The 24,328-nt window shown below is 49.3% G+C and overlaps 4 protein-coding genes and 2 non-coding genes across 13 annotated transcripts in view; 2 read left to right on the top strand and 4 right to left on the bottom strand.

Moving 5' to 3' along the window:
* Positions 1 to 687: 687 nt before the first annotated feature.
* LOC114845809 (cerebellar degeneration-related protein 2-like) lies at positions 688 to 4,823 on the top strand. Its single transcript, XM_029134299.3, has 6 exons — positions 688 to 970; positions 1,522 to 1,634; positions 2,072 to 2,220; positions 2,290 to 2,457; positions 3,083 to 3,296; positions 3,371 to 4,823. The coding sequence occupies exons 1-6, from the start codon at positions 889 to 891 to the stop codon at positions 3,908 to 3,910; spliced, it is 1,266 nt and encodes a 421-aa protein (XP_028990132.1). The 5' UTR covers positions 688 to 888; the 3' UTR covers positions 3,911 to 4,823.
* A 282-nt stretch (positions 4,824 to 5,105) lies between these two features.
* On the bottom strand, positions 5,106 to 11,932 carry polr3e (polymerase (RNA) III (DNA directed) polypeptide E). Of its 2 annotated transcripts, none has more exons than XM_029134253.3 (21): positions 11,775 to 11,932; positions 10,977 to 11,082; positions 10,843 to 10,893; positions 10,672 to 10,749; positions 10,432 to 10,547; positions 10,251 to 10,333; positions 9,983 to 10,090; positions 9,852 to 9,901; positions 9,649 to 9,768; positions 9,470 to 9,555; positions 9,338 to 9,382; positions 9,172 to 9,263; positions 8,965 to 9,085; positions 8,781 to 8,862; positions 8,645 to 8,704; positions 8,308 to 8,465; positions 8,173 to 8,234; positions 7,696 to 8,102; positions 6,519 to 6,596; positions 6,168 to 6,290; positions 5,106 to 6,089 (listed from the first exon to the last, which is right to left on the bottom strand). In XM_029134253.3, the coding sequence occupies exons 2-21, from the start codon at positions 11,013 to 11,015 to the stop codon at positions 6,033 to 6,035; spliced, it is 2,016 nt and encodes a 671-aa protein (XP_028990086.1). In that variant the 5' UTR covers positions 11,016 to 11,082; positions 11,775 to 11,932; the 3' UTR covers positions 5,106 to 6,032. The 2 variants fall into 2 exon arrangements, with proteins under 2 accessions (XP_028990086.1, XP_028990088.1); XM_029134255.3 differs by having other exon boundaries at positions 10,977 to 11,141; positions 11,775 to 11,931.
* Positions 11,933 to 12,069: 137 nt separating this feature from the next.
* On the bottom strand, positions 12,070 to 12,151 carry trnal-aag (transfer RNA leucine (anticodon AAG)). The gene has a single exon. It is a non-coding gene; the product is annotated as a tRNA-Leu (tRNA).
* A 343-nt stretch (positions 12,152 to 12,494) lies between these two features.
* eef2k (eukaryotic elongation factor 2 kinase) lies at positions 12,495 to 21,202 on the bottom strand. 7 transcript variants are annotated; one of them, XM_029134232.3, is made up of 19 exons: positions 20,940 to 21,202; positions 20,104 to 20,345; positions 19,584 to 19,643; positions 18,418 to 18,518; positions 17,286 to 17,346; positions 17,169 to 17,206; positions 16,323 to 16,494; positions 15,887 to 16,036; positions 15,681 to 15,813; positions 15,469 to 15,596; positions 15,136 to 15,331; positions 14,985 to 15,055; positions 14,831 to 14,908; positions 14,355 to 14,420; positions 13,840 to 13,971; positions 13,559 to 13,747; positions 13,354 to 13,478; positions 13,042 to 13,220; positions 12,495 to 12,959 (listed from the first exon to the last, which is right to left on the bottom strand). In XM_029134232.3, exons 2-19 carry the CDS (start codon positions 20,335 to 20,337, stop codon positions 12,850 to 12,852), a joined length of 2,223 nt encoding a protein of 740 aa, XP_028990065.1. In that variant the 5' UTR covers positions 20,338 to 20,345; positions 20,940 to 21,202; the 3' UTR covers positions 12,495 to 12,849. The 7 variants fall into 7 exon arrangements, with proteins under 7 accessions (XP_028990065.1, XP_028990064.1, XP_028990066.1 ...); XM_029134231.3 differs by having other exon boundaries at positions 15,136 to 15,334; positions 20,104 to 20,342; XM_029134233.3 differs by lacking the exon at positions 14,355 to 14,420 and adding an exon at positions 14,575 to 14,631 and having other exon boundaries at positions 15,136 to 15,334; positions 20,940 to 21,201.
* Positions 21,203 to 22,356: 1,154 nt separating this feature from the next.
* Positions 22,357 to 22,438, top strand: trnal-uag (transfer RNA leucine (anticodon UAG)). The gene has a single exon. It is a non-coding gene; the product is annotated as a tRNA-Leu (tRNA).
* Positions 22,439 to 22,835: 397 nt separating this feature from the next.
* Positions 22,836 to 24,328, bottom strand: part of tha1 (threonine aldolase 1) — a 2,020-nt gene continuing 527 nt past the window's right edge. The window contains exons 2-7 of the mRNA XM_029134294.3: positions 24,163 to 24,246; positions 24,001 to 24,089; positions 23,743 to 23,928; positions 23,532 to 23,669; positions 23,278 to 23,470; positions 22,836 to 23,210 (exon numbers count right to left, since the gene is read on the bottom strand). Coding sequence (XP_028990127.1) covers positions 22,909 to 23,210; positions 23,278 to 23,470; positions 23,532 to 23,669; positions 23,743 to 23,928; positions 24,001 to 24,089; positions 24,163 to 24,246 — 992 coding nt within the window. The 3' untranslated portion in view covers positions 22,836 to 22,908. The remainder of the gene's footprint in view (positions 23,211 to 23,277; positions 23,471 to 23,531; positions 23,670 to 23,742; positions 23,929 to 24,000; positions 24,090 to 24,162; positions 24,247 to 24,328) is intronic.

Raw genomic sequence — 24,328 nt, 5'->3', positions numbered from 1 at the left:
AGATTTAACACATATGAGGCAGAAAGTATTCACTCATCCACTTTATCTTTATCATCCACTTTATTACAAATGTATTCTTCTTCTTCTTCTTCTTCTTCTTCTTCTTCTTCTTAAATATTGCGCATGTTGTGAATCTCTTGTCTTCTTGTTTTCACTTTGTATCACTGTCTGATCGTTTTGCACGTCTTTCTATAAGTCTTTATTGATTTAAACGCTTTTGCTGAACATCTCTCGTTGGTGCAGTGGCAGCGAGCTCTTGGTCTCCCACAGTCTGTGCGCCGCAGTTTTCAAGGGCGGAACCAGATCCAGAAGAGCAGGTGCGACGATAGAGATGCTGGTCAAGGTGACCGTTCTGCGGCGGAAGCGGTGTAATTCGAACTTCAAAATATAAAGTCATTTCTAGCAAAAATCAAAAAATGCCGATATACGCTAACATTTTTACTACATTTTTGTTTTTTGACGATATGTTAAACTTGCATAACACTGTATTACAAATATATATTACATTTGGTTTCATTACACTGCTACTGTATTGTTTTCCGAACTGAACACATTTTTACAACGCTTTTTTGTAGGTACATTTTGTAGGCTTCATAAAATATAAATAATAGAAATTAATATTAATAATGCGAATAAGCTATTTTCCTAGGGTTAATCTCACCACACCACAGCGCTTTTATTGTGAAACTCCGAAGCCGGAAACGTGCCCTGAACGCAGCAGCGCCTCGTAAAGTCAATCTGGCGAGGAGCTCACACCGGTGCCGGCTGCAGGAGATCAGACGCGGCGGGAAGGACGTGGACCGGACCCGAACGTGAACCCAGGTCCGTGTTTGTCATGGTTACAACCCGGACAGTCCTTAGATTGTGTGGCGGGTTTTAACCGAGAAGATGCTGGCGGACACGATCGTGGAGGAAGAATTTGAGATCAAGGAGGAGGAACCGTGGTACGACAAGCAGGACCTTGAACATGGTACCGTTTCCTTTCAGCCTTTGTCTCAGAAATAAGGAACCTGATCATGATTAATGTCACTGATAAATAACCACGAACACGTGGACGCGTTGAAGCGAAGCAAAAGTGAGCTTTTATAATGTTTTACTGTTAAAGACTTGCAGGCGCTGAAGGCTGATTGTGGGAATTGCTTTGTGCTTTTTTCTGAAACCACAGCATCCTGTTTTTTATCATTTTTACCCGGGTGTTAAGTTTGGTTCATGGGCTGTTTTAGTGGGAACTAATCTCATTGACAGACTGCAGCGTCAGCAGCCCTGGAAAAAGGTCCATCTGATTAAGTGAGCTTTTGTCTTTATTGCCTAGGTTTTATACTAAAAGGGTGTGCGCGTGTGCGCGTGCGCGCGTGCGTGCGTGCGTGCGGCTCTTTCTATGCACTGGTGCCGTATTAACTGGGTTTGTCGCTGGTACAAAGACGAAGCCCTGGTTCTTCAGGGGAACCAGCTTCTGAACCGTCCGGACCCTGACCGGTTCTGGGGCTGCAGGGTCTCACGCCTCCTCTCCGTCTCCTGCAGACCTGCAGCTGGCAGCCGAGCTGGGGAAGTCTCTGCTGGAGAGGAACCGGGAGCTGGAGCAGGGCCTGCAGCACATGTACTCCACCAACCAAGAGCAGCTGCAGGAGATCGAGGTGAAAGCGGGACGCAACCCCCTGAAAAACTGCTGGAACCGGTCACAATTCGAGCCCTGTTTCATAACGTCTTAGTGAGGTCAGTCTGACGCTGACAGAATTAGGCCTCTGACGTCACCGGTTCCAGCTCCTGACCTGTGCTACACTTAATTACTACAAGTCCGTCTTTAAAATAGAACTGCCTTCTTACTCCGTAAGCGTAACTGGGCTTTTAATGTTCTGAGTCCAGTTCATTTAGAGCGGTTCGACACCTGCTTGTTCGTTTCACATTAGATAATGAGGTTCAGAGTGTCCTGATAAGACGACATGACGCACATCTCCTCGCATTAATCAGGACGGCCTTTTATTTATGTAAATACTGAAAGCGCTCCCCTCTCCTAATTCCAGCTAGTTTGAGTAGAACTGTCCTGACCCGCTTGTCCTCGTTGCTCCTCCAGTATCTGACCAAGCAGGTGGAGCTCCTCCGCCAGGTCAACGATCAGCACGCCAAAGTGTACGAGCAGCTGGACGTGTCGGCCCGCGAGCTGGAGCAGGGCAACCACAAGCTGGTTCTGGACAACCGGGCGGCCCAGCAGAAGGCCCACGGGTAGGACGGGCGGCGCCGCAGAGGTTTGCTCGCGCTGGTTCTGCAGCCAACGGCTCCTTGTGTGTGCAGGCTGACGGAGACCGTGGAGCAGCTGCAGGCTCAGGTGGAGGAGCTGCAGCAGCAGGTGGAGGAGCTGACGCTGAGGCCGCCCCAGGCCCAGACGGCCGCGCCCGGGGGGGGGTCGGCCCGCACCACCCACAGCCTGTCCTGCCTCCGCGAGCTGACGAGGACACGCAGGTGAACGGGTCCTTCAGCGCCGCTTTGATCTCAGGGCCGTTGTGATGGTTCATGTTGAACCTTCTCGCTGAAATCACTGAATCGTCAGGCTGCTTAGGAGCTTTTGTGATTAAACTATTGTTGATCCTGGTGCAAGTAAAGCCTCATACCTGGTTGTGTCTGTTTGTGGATCCTGAGCTCTTGGCCCGACCTCGATCCCGTTAATCCTGCAGAGGTCACTTCCTCCTGAGGCCTCCTGCTGTGACAGCATCATTCATGGCACCGCCTGTAATCCTGCTCCATCCAAACACCCAGACGGAAATATCACTGATAAACAGTGGCAGCAACAGGCCCAAGTCTGAGCCAAAGGGCGTGTGTGACCCGTAATCACCTCAGATTCACTGATAGCTTTTATGTCTTTAATGAGCTTTTATTGATGAGGCCGTATTTACTGCCCACGTCCTCGGTGTCTCTGCTTCCTGACCTTTGGGACGTGTTGACATGTTCTGTCGCGTGTTCCTTTCCTGTCACCTTTCACTTTTCTGTGACACGTCGGCGATAAAGTGCCAGTGATGAACGGAGCGGATGCAACGATGTCCTGTTCGGTCACATTAAAATGGCAGCCGGCTGCTCTGTTTGTGTGCAGCCACGGTCCAGCGGAGCCCCCAGACGACGGCGAGGCCTCCGACCGCTGGTGGCGCCAGGAGGAGCAGGCGTCGCTGCAGACGTCCCTCCAGAGGCTCCAGACCCAGTTCGCCACGGAGCGCGGTCACAGGGAGGCGGCCGAGCGCGAGGCCGAGCTGCTGGCCCGCGAGAACGCGGCCCTGGAGCAGCAGCTGGTGGGGATGGAGGCGTGTCAGGTAGGGCGCCGCGCTCGGGCCTGCGTCGACCTCTGCTCCGCTTGGGGACAGTCGGTAACGGGCCTCTTTTTCAGGCCAGAGTGTCCGAGCTGGAGCTCGAGGCTGAGGAGCTCCGTCAGTTCTGGATGTCGGAGTCCTCCTCGCGCTCCAGCCGGCCGGACCTCCTGCACAGCCTGCTGCCCGACTCCATGTTCCTGCACCCGGAGGAGGAGAGCGACGGGGAGGCGGCTGCAGCCAGGAGCGCGCGGCTGGTGAAGGGGACGCAGGCGCCCGACGGGGTCCTGGACCACGAGTGCTCGTGCGTGCGCCGGGCCGAGGTGGTGAAGTACCGCGGGATCTCGCTGCTCAACGAGGTGGACGCCCAGTACAGCGCCTTACAGGTGAAGTACGACGAGCTGCTGCGGCGCTGCAGCTCTGGGCTGCAGGAGGAGGACGGGCCGGGCCGCGGTCCGGTCCAGGCTTCACCTCTGACCCCTGCCCGCCCCGCTGACACACGCCTGGAGCTCTGTGACGAGGACTTCCACCAGCCAGAGTACAAAGAACTGTTCAGGGAAATCTTCTCCCGCATTGAAAAAACCAAAGAGGACCTGGTTCAGAACCGGGGAGGACCCTGAGTGCAGCTGGCTCCACAGTGGACCTGCTGCAGGATGAGTCTCCGCTGTCCGTTTGGACTCCAGCGGTGGCGCAGGAAGCTGACCCGACCCAGACGAGGTGATGGTGCTGCAGTTCCAACTCCACCAGGTCCCGTCTGCGGTGGAAACAGCAGTTCCTCGCGCCAGCGTCTCTACTGTACAATCACTCTACCTCACTGAGCCCACGAAGAAACAAGTCATTTCTAGAGAGTGGCCTAGAAACCAACGCATTGATGTAATTTTACAGGAAGCTTCCTGGGGAGGACTCATTCTACACAATGGTTGAGCTGCACCACCTTAACGTGCAGAAATTAGGGAAGTAAATGTTATTTCATACAGAAAACCTAAACTAAAATTGCTCCATCAATAGGAGCTCATTGCCAAATGTTGGCTCGCATTGATGTGATGCAACAGACTGACTAGAAAATAGAAATAACTCCATTCTAGTAATCAAACAAGCTCTTTCCAGGAAGCTTCCTTGACTTATATTAGAAACTGCTGCTCTTCTGTTGTTGCTACGCTTCTATGATCTAAATGTCACTTTTTTAACTTATTTTTCTCATTTGCAACTAGAAACCCTGTAGCTTCGGAGCCGTGAAGGCAGAGGGAGCGAGTAGCTGAAGCCAGTGATTCAGGTTATATTCCACCTGTGTAGTTGTAGCTTGTAACAGGAGGTTATGTAATAATGTAGCAGCTGATTAGCCTCCGGGCGCCTTGTGCTGTGTGATTCGTTTGTCTGAGCGTAAAACACGACGTGGACGTTACGATGCACTTTAATGCAGAGTTCAACACGTATCTGTTTCCGGTGTCTTGCGCTACTGTTGTAGTCTGTGTGTGCAATGAGGTTGTTAATGTTGCTGCTCTGAGCCATAAAACATGAAGCAAGCTGACACAACGGAGTCTTTTGTGTTTCTGGAATCGGTTCAAGAATAAATCTGTTGACTAGTAGATGATCAGAGCAAACTGTGGCAAACGATCGCTGCAGCCAGTGAAATCTGGGATTATTTTAATATTAAACCTTTTGACAGCAGCATCTCTAAGCAGCTCCTCAGTGTCTGGAGATGAAGCAAACACTGTCCACTTTATTCAACACAAACGCTGGGTTTCCTCCCACTAAGTCCTTGTAGTGTGACCAGCTTCAGATCCTGTTTAACCACTGATGACAATGGATCACATGACAAGTTAGCAGTTTATTGAGCAAAGTAACAAATAAGGGAAACGTATTTGATAACGTAGCACATTTTCAATTGAGAAAACTACGTTTTTCATAAAGTACTGAAGTGAAAACCAAGGTTTTTGCTGCTGTGATCTGTCAAGTGAACAGAGGGAGTTTGTCCTGAATCCAGTAATGGCAGAGGCACTTTGACCAGAGATAGCAGCACATGATAATACAGCCTCCCTCCATCGTCCACATCTCTGCAGGTCAACAACCGCATAACCAAATACAACTTCAAACTGCTTATTTATGGCCACGCAAATAAAACCATCAAACATTCATCCAAGGAAAACAAAGTTAACAGACTTTAGAATCCAGTAGATCCACCTGAAGCCACAGTCAGCATCTGTTTCCAGCTCATTGATTTACCAAAATACTCTCGGTTCAACAAAGGAAAAAATTGAAATCAGGAACCTTTTGCACCGTTTCTGTTCTTTTGCTTCTAACATATTGGCTTTTAAAGTTTGGCAATGATTCCTTAAGTGCCTCCATATATTTTATTATTGCCCCCCAGGAGAGAAGCCTGGTTTTAACAGTGGTAATAACTTAACCCTGATGGAAAAAATGTGTTCATAAGGTTTTTATCCAGAAGGCCTTTAAACATCACTCATGATCAAGTGTTTTCTCTAAACAAATCAGGAGTAAAATGAAAGCAATCAGAGTTGGGGCTGCTTTCATTAGTATCCACTATAATTCAAAAGAATCTACTCGTAAATGATAGTTATCCTTCTAGAGTGTTGAGCAGAGCAGAAATCAGGGCCGACATCTTTGTCCACCTGTTGCAACCCTCAGTGAGCTGTGATTGGCTCTCGTCTGACTGCCCGCCCACCGGACACCTGGGAGATGATTGGATTGGCTGACGGTGACCACAGAGGGCAGGTCTTAGTGTCAGGACTGTATCGTCCCCTTCAGGTACCACATGCCCGCGTGGCTCTTGCAGCACTCCTGCAACGAAGGAGACGGTTAGAACCGAGACAAGCGGCTGGTTTCGGGGCAGATGTTCCGTCGTGTCGCTCGTCTCACACTCAGCAGCCGGTCGATGTCGGCCTTTGGGACCTCGCCGAGCTCCTCTGCTAGTTTGGTTTGTATCGTGCTCCTCCTGAGCCGATAGTTCTTCAAGAACATGTCAAAGAGCAGCCGACGATACTGCAGAGGACAAACAGGCTGATGGTTAGGGTCTGTGGAGCCTAGACCACCTGCTGCTTCCACAGTTACAGAAGATACGATAACAGGAAACTTGCAGCTGTGTTCTGTTTGTGATGGAGTTGCCTGCGCAGACACCACACTCTGTTCTTCCCCTCAGAGCTTGAAGGCGGCTGTGGTTTGTGTCTGAGCTATAGAAGTCTGCATGCAGAACAAAACCTAAGTGTTTACCTTGTCAAAATTCTGCCCAGTCTCCCACAGACCGAACACCTTCTGCTCATCACGGGCTGCTGTGCTCTGAGCAGGAAACTGAGAGAAGATCAGAGTCAGTATGACAGCTAATTCACAGTCAGATTGCAGATTTGATCATTAAAACCTTTCTAGCCACTAGCGCAGCAGTCTGATGCTAAAATCCATCCAACTCTATAATTTATCTTTTTGAGAGTCAAGTCAATACAACAACAATTTCATGTTGAACAGCTTCAATTGAAAAATTGAATTGAATCCACATTCAATTCAATTCAACACACAATGAGCCAGATGAACCAGGATGAATCATCCAGACACTGACCCAGAGACAGTCGAACAGCCAAAGATGAAAGTTACAGTGATGTACAGGACACACCCTGATTCCAGATCAGCCTGCGTTTGCAAACACCCACCTGGATAAACACCTAGCTGGGAAGTAAGGAGCTTAGCTGTGAAGCCAATTATGTGTTGTTGTGTGTTGCATAAGGAAGAACGGCTCCACGTTGGGATTAGACCTGAACCAGGACACAGGGAGTCCAGTGAAACCTGGCTGCTCAGAACAAGAGGATGTGGCTCAGACCACAGAGCCAACATCACACGAGACTCAGAATGATCACGCAACACAAACCGCAGCCTTGGTCCAAACAGAGGTGTCAGGTGGCTGCTGGAGCTCAACTGGAACCTGAGAACGGCGGTAACTGCACAGATTCCTCTTCAAGGGACAAAAACGACCGTTAAAGACGTTACGTTGGGGAGAAATGTGAGAGCAGAGGTCAGTAAAGCCTGCTCATCCAGGGACTGAGAGCTCAGTGAGCAGGTGAAGCAGAACATCAGCAGGTGTGGTGTGAAAGAGGTTCTGAACGCCCATCACCTTTGACCCCTTAGCTTCCTACACTACATCAGTCATTAATATTTCATTAAACCTCAACTTTCTCTCTTAATAACAACACAAAGACCTGTGACCAGGGACAACGCCACATTCCATATTAAAGTATTTGTGGCCCAGGGCGAACAAATGTCTTGTTAAATCTGTTATTACTTTTTAACCTCCTCAGTTATTTCCTGCCTCCAGGCAACATGATACCATTTCAAACTGGATTATCAGGATCTTTTACAAGCCCAACACGACGCAGGGTGTGAGTGTGGAACTCATACTCACGGGCACCAGGATCTGCCTGCAGTGGCAGAGCAGGATGGTGTCCTGCAGCATGTGGTCCGAGACCGAGTGGAAGGCGGCCTGCCCCGCCGGCATGGACGCCATGTGCAGGTTCAACAGCCGCTTCAGTTCGTTCAGAGTCATGACAAAGTGCTTCTGGAAAGTCTTGGTGACAAAGTCCTGCAGCTCCTGCGACGGCGCGGTGCCGTTGGCGTGATCGAAGCCGGGGGAGGTGGCGCTGGGGTAACCGTTCACGCAGCCGTTGGGAACCGAGGACGCGTCCATGGGCTCGTCCTGCCTGTCGGCGCCGGCCCGTCTGGCGTCCAGCTCCTTCTGGAGGGACGACTGGGTTTCTCGGGCCCGCTCCTGAGCCCTCTGCAGCCGCTGCTCCCCGCTCACGTGGACGGGCTCTGCAAGGCACACGCCGGCCTGATTCCCCTGAACAAGCATGGCTGCATGTAGCTATGAGTCAGTACCCACCTGGCTGAGGAGCGCTCTTTGGCATGAAGTCTTCTTTACAGAAGTTGAACACCTTTTCCAGCCTTGGGAGAGAGGAGACATCTGTTAACAGAGTTCCCTTAAAGCCCATCCCTCCGGTGTCTGAGTGGCGCCTACTTGCTCTGGATGCCGACCCACAGCATGTGCTGCCTGTGGGTCACATCTGGGTGTTTATTGATGAAGTCGACATCAGTGGGCAACAGGAACTCCCAGCCCCGGTTGATCCGAGGAGCAGCCACGTGCTCCAGGAACTCCTTGACGTCCTCTGGAGGGAGCTGCCAGTGAAGAAGGGAGCCGTCAGCAGGTCTCAGACACAAACTAGAGCGAGTGTTTGAAAACGTTCCCGCTTGGAGAACCACGTTCTCCTGGGAAACCAACATCCTTGCAAATAGACTGTTATGTTACAGCCTGTGGGACGGTTGGCATGCTCACTATGTGCCACATTAACACTTACTTTAATGATGGATGCAATCTCCTTCCTCATCACAGAGCGCTCCAGAGTGAACCTCCACATCTGAGAAAGGAGCAACTGGGTCAGAATTCCGCTCCACCAATCATCCAGCTCGGTTAGTTTTATTTCAGCAGCTCACCACAAAGTCTCTGCCGCGACACAGCACTTCTGCAGGAACGCCGCTGTGAGCGCTGCACGTGTTCTTAGGATACAGGACATCACTAGAGAGGAAACATGGGAGCATTACTCAACACGCCTGGGGAATGTGTAAGTTGTGCCTTTAATTAATTACACTGTGGTCACAATAAGTCAGTGGGACTCACCTCTTGACGACCCAGTTTCCCTGAACCAGTAGCGCCACCTGCTGGATGCAGCGCAGCACTGAGACGGAGTCTGTGCCGGACGCCAGCAGTCCCATCAGGTTGGCAAACGGCATAACCTTGACTTGAGACAAAGGATAGGACAGAACATTCAAATTTAACATGACAGCACCAAGCACTAAGCTGGTGCGTGGATGGGTTCTATCCTACCGTTTTTCATCAGGGTCTTGACCTGCTCTCCAAGGGGCAGGGTGCGGAGCTGAGCCATGGACAGCACATTACTTGGACCCACAGGCTTCACACTGACAAGGATGAGATGACAGGAATGACTCATGATGGCATGTGATGTTCCTGTGGATGAATGAGCAGTACTCACACTTTTTCCTCTGCGAGAGGAGGCATCAGCATCGACAGGTACTCCCTAAGAACGCGGGGGAGCGGAGGAGTGAGTAATTACCATCAGTGATAGCACTAGAAGACACACCAAATCTCGCGTGTTCATACTCACTTAGGGGTTTTGACCAGTTCAGAGTTCTCCGAGGCGTCAGCTGACTGACAGAACAGGTACTGCCGTTCATGCTCTGAGCGACTGTCCTATAATTAAACGAGATGGATGAGACAAACTTTGAATGGAAAGTTGAAAACAATAGAGCGCTGAACATGTCCAGTCAGTGAGCGGACCCCCACCTTAACCCCATGGTAGTGAAGGTGAACCCACGGCTCCTCCGCCTGCTTCTTCTGGAGGAATTCATAGGACTGGATCCTTCTCTGTCGAGCCTGCTCTGACTCAGGACGAGCAAACCTCACCTGCAGCCAAACATGTAGGAAACTTCAACACGAGAGGCTCATGTGGGGACTGAGGGAGTGTGTGTGTGTGCACAGCGTCTCACCGTGATGGCCTTGGCCTCCTCCTCAGCTTCATCTTGGGAGGAGTCTCCACCTGCACATGTAAGTCAGCTATCAATGAGCTTAGATAAACTTAGCTAAAGCGTTTTTATAGCTTTCGTATTAACACGCTCACCCTCATTGGCCGCCTCCCTTTCTCTGGTTTTGCTGTCAGCCTTGTCCAAGTAGGAGAAGCTGGGCCTCAGCTGGAGAATTCCCGTCAGAGGTGTAATGTGAAGTTCACCTATTGGTAGAAAGAAGTTACCAATCATGAACCAAATCGTTCTCTTATTATTAAACCTTATTTCATACATACAGACACCATTTTAGGTCATTTTCTATTAAAACATTGTATAGTAACAGAAACTACAGTGGACTCTACTGGAGCATGTTCGTATTCAGACCTTTGCGAAACACAGCAGCAGCGTATCTGGAGGTGTTGGTGGTTGCCTGGATGGAGGAGAAGGTCTGCTTGTCCATCAGTTTCCTGCAAAAAAGGGGAAATAAACGTCAAGTGTCTGACAGCTGTGGCCTTCACGCACTAACACTAGCGCTGAGTACGGGCGGTGCTGAGTGCAGACATACGCTGAGTAGGTGTTGGTTTCATCATAACCCGTGCCGTCCACATTCAGAGCAATCTGCTCTCCTTTGCTGCGACAGTAGTTGGGACTCATTGCGTTGATGGCCATCTCCAACTCCACCTGTAACATTTAAAATAAGAAGGAAACACTATAAAGGTATGAAGGACAGAAGTTATCTTGTGTTCAGTATATTCCTTGGTGCTAATAAAAGATTAATAAGCATAAGAACAGCGTAATGTTTTACCCTTTGCTGTTTGGGCTTGATCTTAGCTGCCAGGTGGTCAACATCATCATAGGTCATAGTGGAAGGTCTGACAGGATACTGTGAGGGAAAGCAACAGACACACTGAACACTGTAGAGGAACCACGGGGTCAAGTGCTCACAGGAGAATTCATAAAGCTCTTTAAAGCTTACCTGGAAAAGATACAGCTTGTCTGCGAGGCTTTTAGCAAGATACACATCAATCTAACAGAAAGAGAAAAAGCAATTTAAGTTCATCACCTCCACAGCACACATGAATGTGACAGTGTCACGATGCAGTGACGTACCTCCTCTATGATGGGGTCATCATCATCTCCGCTCGCCATGTTGACACAAGCAAAGCGAGGAAGCGACAGATGAGAGCAGTCGATCCCAGAGATCCAGAGATCCAACCTGGGAACCAAAGCACACAGGGATCTCAGTACAGGCTCCTGTCCCTGTGCTGCGGGCGGCTGCACAGAACAAAGATGCAGCTGGTGGATTAACAAGAACAATGTGAAGCCCACCGTCAGGGTTAAATCAGAGTGAAACCTGTGGTTTCACTGACCCCCATGAATAAAGTAAACCCTTAAAATCATAAAGCTTTAGACAGTAAAGCCGCAGATCGTGCAGTTTGTTACGTGGTCACATCACCGACATTACTGCCAGGTAAACGTCACGTGATGCAAGATCGTGCAATATCTAAAACAGGTCCGACAGAAACGTCATGAGTCACGTTATAATTAAACATCAAAGACTAAAATGACATATGTTTAACAATGAAATGCTACTAAAACACCTATTGAGACTGCGTTAACATGATTAGCCAAGTAGCAACAACCTTTTGGAAACTTGTCACATGCACAGAGTTTAAATTTGATTTAGAAATATACTCATGTAAAGTATCCCTATAAAATGTCTACACGCTCGGCTCATACTCGTCTAACTCAAAAGTACAAGCAAACGCAGGTAGCTAACGTAAGTTAGCCTTAACCTGCTTTAGCCTAGCATTAGCAAAGTAGCTTGGCGCACCAGAAAAACACACACAGTGAGTCAGCGGGGCCTAATTCAACACGTCTTCAGTTCCACGCAAGTTGTGCTCTCACCCGCACACTTCGCTGAACAGCGCCAGCTACCTCATCCGTGAATGGACGGTCCAGAACCGGGCACACACAGGGGAACCTAACTCACGCTAACTCCAGCTGAAGTCTGCTGCATGTTGACTCTGCCGCACGCAGACACGTGGGGTGGAGCCCGGACCACAATGCAAAGCGGGAGAGGAAAATGACTCCGAATCAATTCAAAACAAGAATAGATGATTATATGTCTATAAACGTATAAATATTTTAAGGCCCATATAAATATTTAATAGTCAGTTAGAATCGCCGCATAAAAATCTTATGGCAGCGGTGGGATTCGAACCCACGCCCCCGAAGAGACTGGAGCCTTAATCCAGCGCCTTAGACCGCTCGGCCACGCTACCTCAATGAAAAGATCCCAACAACTATTTTATGATCGTGATCACTCACGAGAGGTTAAGTGGTACGTTACTGATATTTTGAATAAACAGCCACATGTCCAGCTGCACGTGATTCTGAATAAATAGGTATGAAATCCTAAATATACACAGGAATGAAATAAATTACTCGAAACTTACAGAAAGAAAAGCATAAATGAATAATCACGAATCTCAATGTCCTTTTCATTGTTTTTGTTTTTTTTGTTCGTGTATTAATGTTTTCCAGACTAATATTCACTTTTACATTTATATCATGGTTTATGCATCTACTGATGTACAGTTAAGGCAATACAATAACAACACAGGCTTCATCATACAGTTTTATTCTTTCAAACATATTACATACATTCTTCCAACATAAGTGATTTGATTTTGGGGCAAAGTAAGTAAACCATTTAGTTGTTCCTGATTCTAAAGGCCTTTGTATTCATTCAACAACAGTCACTTAGTTCAAAGGTAACAGGTAACGGAAGAGGAAAGAGGAGTCAGGCTGCCTAGCTTCACAAAGAGAGAGAACAGAAAGAAAGAGAGAGAAAGATGGATCCTGACCCCTGAGCACACGCACACTGCAGCAACAGAGACGCTCTGTAATAAAAACATGTAAACAGTATCAGCGCAGGTCGAGTCCTGAATGTGTAAAAAGTCTGACACAGCAACGGTGGTCACTCCTCCATCAGCGCCCACGCTTCCTCAGCTTTCATGTAGTACTGGTTGGCCAGCCTGCCTTTCATGGCCGCCATGGCAGCTTCTGCTGCCTCTGTAAACAGATCTCCTGCAGGGGTGAGGAAAGGGCGAACGTTGATCAATGCAAAAAGGGCAATGTTCACGGCTGCACATTTGATCCTGGAGCAAACCTGCTTTCTGCGGGTCTGCTGGGAGGCTGTGGCCTCCCTCCTGGTACATCTCTGCCTCTCTGGCCAGCAGCAGGTAGCGAGGCTCGTCCTGCGTTCCGTCAAACTCTCCTCCCTCATCGTAGTCCGTCATGTTCAGCACGTTGTCATACCAATGAATTGCCTCCTCCCAGTCCTGCTTCCTGGACAATGAGAGAAATAACAAAGACATATATGTAAAGAAATGCTCCGGCCTGCCAGTCTCCCTCCCACCAGGGGGCGACGTTGCCCCTGTTGCTCAGTTTGCTGTGATGGATGTATTGGGCCCCCACTAACCTGCCAGCAGGCAGATTAATCCCAGTATCAAACGCTCGGGCTACTGTGATCATAGAAGATCTGTCCCCAGCTTCAGCAGCCTGCAGCAGATACTTGAAACCTTTCATCCGGTTTCCTGCATTGTCCTGCCAACAACGCAAATTAGTTACAAACCAAGGATGGAGACGTGGCCTAAGTCCAATGGGCTCAGCACCGCACACGGTACCTCCAGCTCCATGTCTGGCAGGATGTGATGAGGCAGCTGGAGACAGCACTGTCCCAAGGCAATGATGGCCTCCAGCTCCCCACACAGGGCGGCTCGCTCCAGGTGGAACATGGCCGACTCCTGATCCCACTGCTCATCCTTCTCACAGAAACGGCCCGCTTCATGGTACCGGACCATGGCCAGGTGGACCTGAGCAGCAGGAGGAGTATATGTAACACATATGTTGTGATTGTTTGTCTAGTTAGTACAGTATGACTGCATGTGTGTGCAGAGTTTTCTACCTTTCCAAGCACTGACTGGCCGATCTTCTTCTGCATCAGAGCATTCAGTCGCTCCACCTCAGTGGCCACACAGGAAGGTCGGTGGACGTGAGCTCGAGATGAATGGAAGAAGCTCCACTTCTCCTCTGTCAGCTGAACAGCCAGTAGAAGAAGAGAGGAGTGAAGTTTAGCATCTTTTCTTCAACACAGCGGTCGGAAGCAATGAAAAGGCAAGTCAAGCTCCGCCAGCAGGGTTGGAGGAGTCCACCCCTGATGGACTGAATGCAAACGTATGCAAAGCACAGGATCATGAACACACAGACAAAGTTACTATGGAAGAAAGACCAGCAGGTTGGTCCGTGGTAAAACGAGGTAGATGGTTTATCAGTTCCAAAGGTCAATTAACTTTCAAACTGAGTGTGCATATAAAAACCCTGACGCAACTTTAACCAGCTGCTCAATATTGACTGACTTGAATCATGCAGTCAAAGATTCAGAGCGATGCTCGGCCGACACGTGCCCATGCAAGTAATCACCCATTTGTCATCAGGAGTGAATGAATGTACGTTTGCAGAGACTCTTGGAGGAGCTACCATCTTCCTCTAATGAAGGAGCAAACAGAGCAAGAGCAGCGAGATCAGAGGTCAGGTGAGGGTTTGATCAGACAGGTGAAGGAAGAGAACGAGGGAAAGAGGTGAAGAACAGCAGACGATGGATGAAGGTGTTTGGTTAGACACTGTTCTCTAGGTTTTTTACCCGTCTGACACTGTCCTCATCCGACTCAGAATAATGTCTTTGGTAGCGATGGTGAGCCTACGTGATGACACAATACAGTCAATGCTGAAACACTAAATTAGGCTGATTAAGTGTTTACATTCTACTTCAGACTCCACAAACACAAAGACGTTTTACACTTGGTAAATGTCACAGACGTCGAAGCTGTACGAGCTGATCACACCTGTCACTGAAAATCAACTGTCAAATCAAAGGGCAAAGGTCAGGAGGCGTTTACCCCGTCGACGTGGTCGTTGGGGTCGCCCTCGCTCCTCCTCTCGCTGGGGTAGCCACTGTCACTGCCGTTCTCAGCCTCCTGCAGACACAGCGCATCAGACCCACGGGCCACAGGATGAAGTCCATACGAGCCTCATTCAGTGGATGTCGCTCACCTTGTGTTCACCTGTGTTGTTGTTGTTACTCATTCGTTGTTCATGTTCATACATCCCGGTAAAGGACAAGCCTGTAAACGTAGAAGCACTTCATCAGGCTGAGCTGCATGAAGACACGGAGCGTGTGACGTGTACGTGTCGGGGTACATACAGATGGGAGACTTGCCCATGGAGCCGGGCGCCGCCAGAGGCGAGCACGGAATGGACTCCACGTCGCTCATGCTCTCGTCTGCAGACGAGGTCTCGGACAGCCGGGATAAGAGCGGCGGCGCCCGGCTCGCTGACAGGGTGCGTACCCGCGGAGAACCGCACGGCTCCTCGCAGCCTCTCAGCACCGTCTGGGCCGACTTCTGACACAAACACATACAACTGTCCTTAGAAAGACTAGGACGCTACCTGGTCAAAATATTTCATTTCCCTTCAGATCTTTCAGGCATATTATTATGACTATCCGTGTGTTTAAATATCAAAAGGTTGGAATTACAAGCAGCTTGTTGGTGCAGTCCAGCTGAGACTTCTCTATGCGGGCCAGGTCAAAAGGTGTCAGGCCCATGCTCTTACAGATCTTGTTACACAGGTGCGAGTGGAAGAACAGCGCCATCCCTCGCACACCTAGAACGCACATATGACTGCTAATCGTCTCTAATGAGGCTTTGCAAAAGCATGTGGCAGTGTTAACGTCAAACAGAACCGTACCTAGATTGCCATCTCCAAAGTCAGTTCCCTTCTCTGTGTGGATCTGAGGGTCTGTGTAAAGATCTCCGACTCCCTGGATGTCCACCACGATCAGCTGGTGTCCAGACCGCTCAAAGGTGAAGTGACTAAAGGCCTGGAGGTTACACAAGCCATGAATCAGAGTCTCCAGTGGCCACGAGTATCAGGACCAGGGTGGCGCCACTCACCTGAGGCGTGAGTCTGATGTTGTCGTCCCTCACGAAGCCGGAGTTGGAGTTGTACTTGATGTACTTCCCCTCGATGTAGTGTTCCAAGTGGAAGAGAGGTTTGCCTGGTCTTTCTGTCATCTCCACCACACACATCTGCATGATGTCCACCTGGATCAGGAAGAAATGAGCATTAATAAGAGGAGATCAGCAGCAAAGTCAGGTCACAGCTTCCTTACAAGCTCCGCCCACATATCAAATGTTATGTGTACACAGTGTATGTGCAGCATAAGGACAAACATCCCTGCAGATGTTGGACTATTGGTTGGACAAAACAAGACTTTTACAGACGTCACCTTGTGATAAACATGATACAAATGAACCGATTCTCTATAAATCAATGATGTAACCAATCCTTAGCTGCAGACTCTGGTCCTGGATTTCCTCAGGGTTCTACCTGCTTGGGAGGGCGATGGCGGTTGTACTCTTCTCCCCAGAGCTTGGCCTCCATCTGCAGCCGCACGTCTTCGAAGTAGACGTCTCTATCCACCGTCTCCATGTAACGCTTGGACACGTAGTTAGACGCTGACTTCCAGTTGCTGCTGTGTGAGAAATTGGACAACTTCTTCCTAGAAGAAAAGCACCAGATATTCTATCAGAGAGCAGAGCTGCATCTGCTGATTTAAGCGTGTGGCTTCTAGACTTAAATCACAGACTACAAGCATTTACACAAGGGCCAGGTTGATGTGTACATGACGATGCTATTTGAAGCCGCAGCTCCCAGGGGAATTGATCAACAGAGCAGGGCAGCGTCTTCATTAGGACCGAGCTTGTTTGGACTTGCAGCAGGTTGCAGATGTATTTTCATACTCGGGGTCACCAGAGGGAAATTCTTGTGTGAGATACTGCAGCAGCAAAGAGCAAAAATGTGGAGGGAATGTGTGGGGGATGGTGGTGATCTGCAACTCAGCAGAAAGGAGGATCAAATTAACAATGAGACCAGACTAGACCATTGTCCATTTTCCACACATTCTCTAGGGTCATGCAGGGGTCAACCCAGTGGAGCAGCCTTAAAATCATAACCCGTGTTTAAGTTAAAGTATGAGGAACGATGGGAGCAACAGTAGAAGCAAAGCTTGGGAAGCTCCATGCGTCTGATAGCGGCTCGGTGTGATATTCTAAGCAGAACCATGTGTAGCTGTCAAACTCCTAAAGCAACCAGCGGCGAGTCGACGTGAGGAATGTGGACCTGCCGCCTGCATGTTTACAGACGGCTGCAACACAATGTAGTAACTGCACTTACGTTCTGAAGCACTCCCTCATGGCCCCTTTCCCAAACGGCTGTGGGGGAGTCAGACAACGGTTAAGAACCAGCAGCGGAGCGTTTCCTCAAACACTGGCTAAGCAGCCTGCTCGTTACCTGGGCGGCCATCTTGATGTGGACCTTGTCTTGGGCCCATTCTCCTTTGACGGCATTGTACCTGCAGAGATGTTCAACCAGAGAATATCTGCATTAGGTGATGACATTCATCACGTATGAAACCTGCTTGTGATTCCTCGTGTGCCAGTGAAGTTCAACAATCTGTGATGCCGGTGCTGCTGGACTTTACTATGTGACGACTCAGAACCTGTGACCCAGCTCTACAGGGAGATCGGGGCTCTGGTTTGTTTTTCCACCTGCTACGCTACAAGTCCTTCAGAGAAGGTGGTCACCGAGCTGCTTCTTATGTACTATACAGTCTTATCATGGAGGAACACAGCGTGCCCAGTTTCCTCTCTGGGGAAAAGACTAACGACAGAACAATGAAGCACAAAGGTTGTGTTTTCTTTCAGAACCACGCCTGTTTTGCTGGCATCCATTTCTGTGTCTATTGAGTTCCATTTGCTGTTAATAAAGGGATTTAAGTAGTTTATATAAAGACCTCACGCAGCCAATTTGGTTTACACGCCGCGTACTGTATGTGGGTCAGTGTGTTGTGTTTGTGAGGTTAAATGAAAGCTGCAGCTGCAGGACTTCACAGCTGAAACCTGAGCTCCTCTGCACACACGTCCAACAGAGCAGCCCTCTAGCATGGGAACGTGGTGTACTGTGGCTTTCATTACACTAGGTTCAGACTCGAGGGCAGGGATAAGACGGGGGAGGGTGCACTGGGTAAAATTAGCACAGGGGAAAAAGCACAGGAGCAAATCCCAGCTCCCAACGATCCCGCCTCGCTGCAAGCCCATGACGGCTGCGTTACGTAACACACACACACAGGTCCAGGAATGTGTTTTTGTCCTGCTCTCCTCACACACCCACTTCACCTCACTCATCTCTTGTTTGAGCAGTTTATTTAATGATCCTGCGGATCATAATAACGTTTGTGTGCACTCAGCGTCCCGCCCACTATATGAGACAATAACCATGAATGATGAGTGTCAACAGAAACCCTGCAGCTGCATGGAACGTGCGTTTAAACTGATGATGGCGTATGAAACACAACTGTTGAGACACTTCCTTCATCTGTGGATTTCACTTTCCTGTGTGGTCTCACTTTGCCTGTCGCTCGTACCTGTAGCGAATACAAGGCTCGGTCTCGATTTCCTCCAGATGAAACTGCGCCCAGGGGTCGGGCATCGCTCTGGCCTTTTGGATCGCATGTCTCCACGTCTCCTGTCACCATGAAGAAAGGCTGATCTTATTAGCGGACAGTGTGTGACTTCACGCAACATGGGTTTGAAAGGAAAACATGACAGCTATTTGGAGAAGTGTTGACATTTGCATAACAAATCCAAGCTGTGTGTTAAGTTGTTGCTTTTAGCTTAGGGCTAGTCAACAACAACGTAAATGATTAACCAACAAACTGAGGGACACACAATGTGAGCTGCTGCCTGCTACAAGGCAGAGTGAGTTGGAGATGACTATGAGATTATAAGAATAAGAGGAAGCTTGAAAAGGAAGAAAGACATAGAAACAGCAGGAAGACACATGATCTTTAAAAAGTCTTTTCCCCACTAAATTAAATCCCACTCAAAGGTCATTTCATCATAGCCTATATAGCTGCCTATGATAAAAATGACTTCCGTCAGACATTTCAGGCCAAATGCAGTCGAGCTATTTTCAAAAAATAACCTTGGAAGTGGGATCCATGAATCAAATGTCACTAGTAATCCCAACCTGCTGCAGTAACTCTAGCCCTGAGCCACGCTGAGCTATAGCTGCACGTCTCCCTCGTATACGGCTGCTCACTGTCCAGACATTTAGGACCTTGCGTTTATATTTAGAGCAAATGGTTGCGTCTGTTTGATGAGAAGCAGGCGACACATCTCCGACCTGCAGGTGAACAAGGTCTGACGCGCTGTCACAGACATGACAAGGGCTCAAACAGCACTGACCTGCAGCCACGCTCAGAATGGACTTTACCTACATTCTCTCCAAGAAGAGGATAAATTACATTTTCCATAACCAGGACTAACAAAAACAGTTTTAGTCCAATTTTGTACAATAACAGTGTTAAGATTCTGATGATTGTGGTGAAGCAATCAAATTAAAAACGGGAAGATGCAATACTACATCAGAAAAAAGAATAAGAGTTATGAGAAATGAAAATGGGAGGAATTTGTGCTGCTGCAAAGGAAAAGAACTTTCCAAGCAAAGGGCAGAAAATTACAGAGTGGAATGAGGAGAAGGGAGGCGTGGGGGAGGGAGGGAGGGAGAAAAACACGATCGGTAACGTACCCGTGCACTCTCAGACAGAACCCTGTACGACCCAGGTTCTGCCACAGTTTCTGTCTGGTTCTATTCAGAGAGGTGAAGAAAACGAACGTCGTTTCATCAGCACACACGTTATGCAGCTCTGCGTCACATGACACTTGCTTCCATGTTGCTTTAAAGGACCTGAACAGGCCGTTCAAGTTGGCCGGGGTGCAGCGCTGTGGTGAGCGAGGGCTGTGTTTACACAGGGCCGTGTGACATGAGGTGAACAAGCCTCTGGTGCTTCCTGTTCTGAAGAGGCAGCTGATAGCTTCCACTTCCATAAACAGATGCACACATGTAGCTCGCAGTAACATGCTTCTACGTGTGTGCAGGCATGCACGGCTCACATCTCCTTATTAGGCAAAGAGCTGTTTACACAGCTGAGGCCTGAGGTGACAACATACTAAACCCAGCACGCCTTAAAGTTACATTAATTTAACATCTGCTGACTCTGCACCTTTTATGCTACATTTGGCATCACGTTGCCAGGGAAACAGCCCACCTTGTACGTAAAGCTGCTCTTAGGAAGAGAGTTCGACAGCTGCCGGGTGTTGACTAGATCCTTCAAGTAATGGCAGATTTCTTTGGACGGGTCGTGCAGGATGGGGCAGATGAAGTGTTCATCGTCCTCATCGTCACTGAGGGAGGACGCCCGCTGCTTGGAGCCCTGTCGTTGTGCAGGGGCTCTAGTGGCACTTCCCTCCTCCTCCATGCTGAACATCAGTTCGTCCTCCATGACGTCTGCTGTGGTGCACAAGAGAGGAGAGATGCATGAGTGGAAAACGGAGCCAGTGCAGGGGTAATTATGTGTGTGTGTGTGTGTGTGTGTGTGTGTGTGTGTGTACACATCGCCCTGCATCATGGCTGCAGCGCGATGCATAAACAATGTATGTTTGTTAGTTGTGACCGTATGTGCACAGATACTGTCAATCAATACAACTGTGCAAGCTATGCATGCAATGTTATATGTTCAGCAGGTACAAACGTCATTACACACGTATAACATCTAACAGCTAGCTAAAGACTTGATACGATAAGATTAGGTTGACATTACTTTTATTAGTATTAGTTCTGTCAGGTTTTGGCGCATGCATGCATGCACGCGCGCGTGCACACACACACACACACACACACACAAAAGTCAGTGCTGCTGTAACAATGTGCTCCATTGAGCAGCAGCAGAACGGACATGTTTACTATCGACACACGCTATTAGAACGCACCGTTACTGAGCAGTACTGAGCAGAATTGAGTAGAACTGAGTGGAACTGAGCAGTACCGAGCAGTACCGCCATGCACGCGCCGTTTCTGAGCTGCTTTCTTAGTTAAAGCACCGACCTTACGAGCACAAATCTCCGTGTGGACACAATGTGACAGCGGAGCCGCCAGGACCTCGCTCCTCCAGCGCTCGGCTTCTCATAAGGTTTCACAAAGGACTCCACTCAGACACCAGACCAAGACGCTGGTGGGTCGGTCCTGGTTCTCCTCTGACTCCTACGGGTCCGGGGACGGTTCGGGGACGCGCCTGCCAGCGGACTGTACTGGAACATCCAGTCCTCCACCGCTACGAGGGCCTTCGGCACGTACCAGCGTCGCTCCGTAGCCACGCCCACGTCTCCTGACGCTTTCACCACACTTGGAAATATGAAACGTCACCGGGGACAAAAGCAGGGACATTACGATCCTCTTTTTAACCTAGTAGCAGCTTACACACATGCTTGTACTTTATCTTTATGAAAATATTGTGCATGTGTTACTGCTTTGGTATTTTGGATTATTATATTATATTGTTGTTTGTTAATCTTTCAAGCTTGAGGTGACGCATAATCCCTATTGTACATGTACCGTATAGTAAACAAGTTTTATATGTACGACAATGACAGAGAACGTGAAAGCAGCATTGAGGGCGTTGGGGGTTGGTTGCTTTCTGCTCCAGGACGACAGAACGTTCTCAGACTCATGAGAAAACCTACAGAAAGTCTAGTGTTTTCCTTCAGGCCAGTGCGTCTGGTATTTTAGCATGTGTAGAATATTGTGATGGTTCACGATTCACCAGGTTAATTTGTCACTTACTTACGTACACCAGTAATGAAATGAAAATTGTGCCATGCTGCAGACATTAAGAAAGCGTTCTTGATTAGTATTTTTAATTTTAAAAAATTTTGACCCCATGAGCTGCTCTCTGATAGCAGCTCAACTAGCTAATAGCAGCTACTTCCATTACACGAGCATTAAAAATAAAGGGAGAGCGAACGCGTACAAGACCAGGCTAACGCCAGCTCCGAAAGCACTTAAATATATATAGTTACATGTACTATTACTAATAATAAACTAATAGGAAGATTTATGACCGACTAACCACTAGACTGACTTCAAATGGGGTATAAAACCAGGCTCGCATTATATCACTTTTTTAAATAAATCGTTTATCTTTACTTCAATGCTATTAATAAATGCTGTTCTATTACTTCTCCAGTTATGTAGGAACTTAAGGCTTCGGCAAATAGTTCAACAAACGCCAAAAGCTTAAAAGCTTTGTAAAAGCAGAACACGTTGCTTTTTGTCTGAACGGAAGTTTCTCTTAACTTTCCTCTTAACAGAAACTAACGTAACGTAGATAACGTAGAATTGTTATCGTAATATTAATGTGGCCGAGCAACGTCAGTCTTGGGTGAAACAAAAATGAATGAAGTCTTTTACACGCTGTGGACGCTACCCCTATAAAATCACTCATTCGGGGCGTGGTGAATGTGTCGGTAGCGTGGCCGAGTGGTCTAAGGCGCTGGATTTAGGCTCCAGTCATTTCGATGGCGTGGGTTCGAATCCCACCGCTGCCAGGTTTCTTTTCTCTTCCACGCACCGCGGGAGTGACTTGTTAGCGAGTAATGAGGCCTTTGCGTTATTAAGAAAATGCTGTTTTTGCTGCGCACAGCACGGAAATAAAAGCTACCAGCACAGCCCCATTTCCTCTTCTGTTTAATAACTACATTATAGAAACTCTTGAAAGATGTTTCTGTAATTAAAGAAGGTTTGACAGAGAAGGTAAGAACTAATGCAGCTGTAGAAACATATTCTATTTGTGTAATAGTGTAAATAAAGAGACGCTGTGAAGCAGATTATCTATCTGAAAACATTTGCAGAGGGACAAATGAAAGCTAAACTATAAGGCCCATTATGTATGATGGATCAAAGACTGAAACAAATAATTATTAATAAAAACAATAAAAATTGTGCTTGTATCATGTTTGAGTTTTTATACTGTTTCTTGGCTGTAGTGATCAGACAACACATTTTGAATGCTCAGCTTTCACTCATGCTTTTCCTTCAAATACTGTGAAGCCACAAACTCCATCTTGCCGATGGCCAGCTGCGTGTCTTCAGAGGACACCCCCAGATGCCACACGGCCCGGACCGAATTCCCAAAATGAGGGCACATGAGAACTCGCACGCCCTGTCCCAGCGCCGCCTCCTCCCCCTCGCACACCCGAGCCATGCGGGCGCAGAACTCAGAGGGACCCAGACCGGGCTCCGGCAGACAGAACCGCAGGATGTTCGTCTCCACGGCCGCCGCGTCCACAGCGAAGAGGCCCGGGTCGCACTGGAGCAGAGCTGCGAGGGCAGAACAGACCCTGAGGGCGGAGCCGGGCCCGTTACAGCTTCAAACACACATACTGACCTCGGGCGAAGGTTTGCGCGTTGTGATGATCCTCCTCCAGCCTCTGCACCAAATGCGTCAGAGCAAACTTCCCGGCGGCTGCCAGCACCCCCGCCTGCCGCATCCCGCCCCCCAGGGCCTTACGGCACCGCAGCGCCCGGGATACGAAGTCTCGGGGTCCGGCCAGCAGGGTCCCCACAGGGGCCCCCAGGCCCTGTTACACATCATCAGTCACATCTCAGCTTCACTCGGCGGCGGTTGCTTTGTGGTCTCACCTTGGAGAGACACACGCTGACGGTGTGCGTGTGCTGCAGGATGGTGGAAGGAGACACCCCCAGGGCCACGGCGGCGTTCATCACCCGGGCTCCGTCCATGTGCACCGACAGGCCGTGTCTGTCGGCTACAGCGCGCACCTTGGGGCGGAAACAGAGCAGCCTGAGGCGGAGGGCGTTCCACGGCCGAGTGCCCGGCGGCGCCCTCACACACCTCCTGCAGGAAGGCCAGAGGCAGCACGCGGCCGCCCTGCACGTTGTGCGTGTTCTCCACACACACCAGGCGGGAGCGCGGGTAGTGGGGGTCCGGGTAGCCGCGGCGGATCTTCAGCTCCAGCTGGTTCAGGTCAAACGTCCCGTCAGGGAGGGTGGTGACGGTGGCGGAGTGGACGCCAGCCAGCTGCAGCAGCACGACAACAACACACAGGTGTCCTGCGAGCGCACAACATCGAACAACGAACGCGCAGCTCACCTGGGCACTGCCCCCCTGCTCGTAGATGTGTAGATGGGACAGATCGCCCACAATGATCTCATCGCCACGCGCCGGGCAGTGCACCATCACTGGAGGGAGGAGAGGGACACGCGTGACCGCTCTGACGGCATGGCGCTGCAGAGTAAGAGGAGCACGGCTCACCCGCGATGAGGTTGCTCATGGTCCCACTGGGCACGAACAGAGCGGCCTCCATCCCAAACAAGGCCGCTGCACTTTTCTGTAGGTCTGCACAGATCCGTCAGAGATGCAACGCTGGAGAGGGTCTGAACTTTGTGAAAAGCCATTATGGAGTGATTATGTGGATTAT

Source organism: Betta splendens, chromosome 19 (genome assembly GCF_900634795.4).
Source record: "Betta splendens chromosome 19, fBetSpl5.4, whole genome shotgun sequence".
NCBI classification, from domain to species: Eukaryota; Metazoa; Chordata; class Actinopteri; order Anabantiformes; family Osphronemidae; genus Betta; species Betta splendens.
The sequence above is the reverse complement of the archived record's forward strand: the minus strand, read 5'-3'. Positions and strand labels throughout refer to the sequence as shown.